This window comes from Gavialis gangeticus, unplaced genomic scaffold (assembly GCF_001723915.1).
Source record: "Gavialis gangeticus isolate Ggan-Ray unplaced genomic scaffold, GavGan_comp1, whole genome shotgun sequence".
Lineage (NCBI taxonomy): Eukaryota > Metazoa > Chordata > Crocodylia > Gavialidae > Gavialis > Gavialis gangeticus.
In genome coordinates, this window is record NW_017729008.1 from 42462670 (window position 1) to 42465656 (window position 2987).

The 2987-nt window shown below is 51.5% G+C and overlaps 2 protein-coding genes across 2 annotated transcripts in view; both read left to right on the plus strand.

Annotated features, from left to right (window-relative positions):
- Positions 1–2987, plus strand: part of COPG2 (coatomer protein complex subunit gamma 2) — a 770521-nt gene that overhangs the window by 694183 nt on the left and 73351 nt on the right. The window lies entirely within an intron of this gene.
- TSGA13 (testis specific 13) overlaps positions 1–2987 on the plus strand; it is an 18993-nt gene that overhangs the window by 11378 nt on the left and 4628 nt on the right. Inside the window, exons 3-4 of the mRNA XM_019509659.1 lie at positions 130–245; positions 2284–2396. Coding sequence (XP_019365204.1) covers positions 130–245; positions 2284–2396 — 229 coding nt within the window. The remainder of the gene's footprint in view (positions 1–129; positions 246–2283; positions 2397–2987) is intronic.

Genomic DNA, 2987 nt, shown 5'->3' on the forward strand with positions numbered 1-2987 from the left:
CCTTCCCTGGTTCAAAAACATGACGTTTCTTCAATGCCTGCAGGACACTTCCCCAGCCTATAATCGAGCAGGTTTGGTTATGACACTCACCTCTCTTCAGATCCATTTTATTTCCAATTTTTTCCAAAGAGCTTCAGCTCCAAGAGCCAGATTCACTTCCCCGTCCTGAAGAGGCAACCAAACCAGCTGATGGCACCGAGGAACAGCATTGCTGTGGGAAAGGTTGGGAAGCCGCTGCAGTTCAGGTGATGCTATAACACCTCCTCTTTAACACTACACTTAATCCTTGCTAGTCCGGTAAGAGAGATCTTGCTAGATCAGGGGTGCCAGGTCATCTGGCCTGTGGGGCTCCTCGGAGGTCTGAAAATTTGGTGGTGGGGGACTGGTGGCACTGCCTCCCTGCTGCCAAATTTCCAGACCCATGGGCCAAAGAGCATGGCTCTAGCAGGAAGGCAGAGAAAGACCACGATCCCAGCATATAGGGGTACAGCAAGGGGCCCCAGTCCCCTTATCCTAGCATGCAGGGCTGGACTGGGGCAATGTGGAGCCCAAAGCCAGATCCCAGTGTTCAAGGCTGGGCACAGGGCCCCGATCTTGGCACCTGTGGCCTGATCCTGGCACACAAGAGCAGCACAGGGCCCGATCCTGGTGAGCGGGGCCCAAAGCAGCCCCTGGCCCACAAGGCCAAAAGGTTGAGCACCGCTGTGCTAGATCAAACCGCAATTACTCCTTTGGTCTGGTGACTCCAAGAGGAGCCTGGCACAGGGCAGCAGCAGGATGCTGAGCTGCAGTAGGGTAGGGAGGAAAGCCTGCCGAACACTTTAAAGGTGACATGCGTGCATGTCTACAGAGGTGCCTGCTGTGTTCTTTGACATACTCAATCCCTGGTGAAAGAAAATGAGCAGGACACAAGCTGGCAATTTTGCATGCAGGCTTTGGCCCTGTGCAGTTTCTTGTGCATCTAAGCCAGTGGTCCTGACCCTTTTAGGACTCGAGGCAGCCCCCCATTGATTCAAGGCACCTCTCGATAGCCAAGGCATTCCTCAGCTCTTAGTTCTCACTCATTTTTTTGACTACAGGAAAATAGCAGAGCAATTCCACCATTGCAAAGAACTCCGAAAGACCACAGCAGATCAGAATGGTTTTAATATGCACTGTCGATTCTTATATGGAAAATGTGGGTTCGTCTTGTGAATCATGTTTGTACACGCAACCTTGTGCAGGGAAGGGATCTCACGGCACCCTGGTTGAGAATCCCAGGATCCTAGAGAAGTGGGGCTGGAAGGGACCTCCATAGGTCATCTAGGCCAACCCCCTGCCTGAGGTAGCATCATCCCTATCAAAACCATCCCATGCAAATCCATAATCTAATCTCTTAGTAAAACTACTGTCAAACCTGACACAAGTCATAACAGCCTAACCTGCCACAGGTAACGCAGGGGGGTCACAGCAGCCAACCTCCTGCTGCCGTAAAAGGTTGTTAATATATGCTCAAGGGTTCCCAGGTACGGGGCCATGCCCCCTGCTACAGCAGAAGGCAAACCCTCCTCCCCCAGTCCATACCAATCTGACCATGGGGTAAAATTCCTTTCTGATCTAAATACAGTGATCGGTCTGACCCTGAGCAGCAGGGCAAGACCCTCTAGCTAGGGCTCTCCAGCTTGAAGTCCCAGCTGGAGCACCGGTACACCAAGCTAAGCTCTGCATCCAGATATCCAAGCCTTTGATGCAACAGCCAGGCTGTCCATCCCACCCGTGGCCAAAGACCAGCCCTTTAAACGCATTCTCTGCTACTTACAGCTCCTGTAATGAGCCTTCAGGCATGAGGCCATTGGGTGTTCACTTGATGCTCTTAGCATTGCAGCCACTTCAGCTAAGCAGAGGACTGCATTAGCTGGCACCAGTAGATTGTTACTGATCCAGCAGCTGCTCCTTGGGAGGATGCTGCAGTGAATTAGACTTGCTCCTAAACCAGTAGTTTCCTGAGCTGTGTGCAGCACTGGGGACTGGTAGAGAGATCTCTAAGCCTGTGTTGCAGGCCAGCCTCCTCTTGCACAGCAGACCACACCAATCCCTGCAAGAGCTCTCACGCCCAGCTCCATCTTCGTTCATAAGGGGAAGCCCCCGTGTTTCTTACTGCACAATACACCACGGCCAAGAAAGGTTCAAAATGACTATTTGATAGCAACAGGATGCCCCTGCTCCTAAAACACCTGTTCCAAGGGCTCTCGCCCTTAAATTGGCACTGCTTTGCTCAGCACGGTTCTCTGTTCTACGTAGCAGGTTTTCCACAGACAACGATTTCAAGAGCGAAGGGCAGTTTTCCAGAAACTATGCCGAGAAGAGAATGAAACAGTTATACCCCCATCTCCACTTTCACACCCTACCAGGACTAGGTAAGAAGTTACCACTTCTGGAGATGGAGCGGACAGAAAGCCAAGTCAGATAAACCTTACCCTCTGCCCAGCACCCCACTGTCCTCTCTTGCAAAATATTTAACTTAGAGGAAGAAAATAGTAGTGACTCAATAGTGATGAGAAGAGGAGGAACATCAATGTCTTCCGAGTTTCTCTAAGTCAGATCCACTGTTTGTAGTCAAACCCCATCACAGCCAAAAGATTCCCACCTGCCTCCCAGGATACTACAGCATCTGCTACTGTTTTCCATCCAAGTACAGCAAATGGGTCGCCAACTGGCTGGAGGGCCGCACCCAGAGGGTGGTAGTGGATGGGTCCTTCTCAGCTTGGAAGGCCGTGGGCAGTGGGGTCCTGCAGGGCGAGGTCCTCGGGCCCGCACTGTTCAATATCTTCATCAGTGATTTGGACGAGGGGGTAAAAAGCACCTGTTCAAATTTGCTGATGACACTAAGATGTGGGGGGATGTGGGCACGCTAGAAGGGAGGAATAGGCTGCAATTGGACCTAGATAGGTTACAAGGATGGGCGGATGAGAATAGGATGGGTTTCAACACAGACAAGTGCAAGGTGA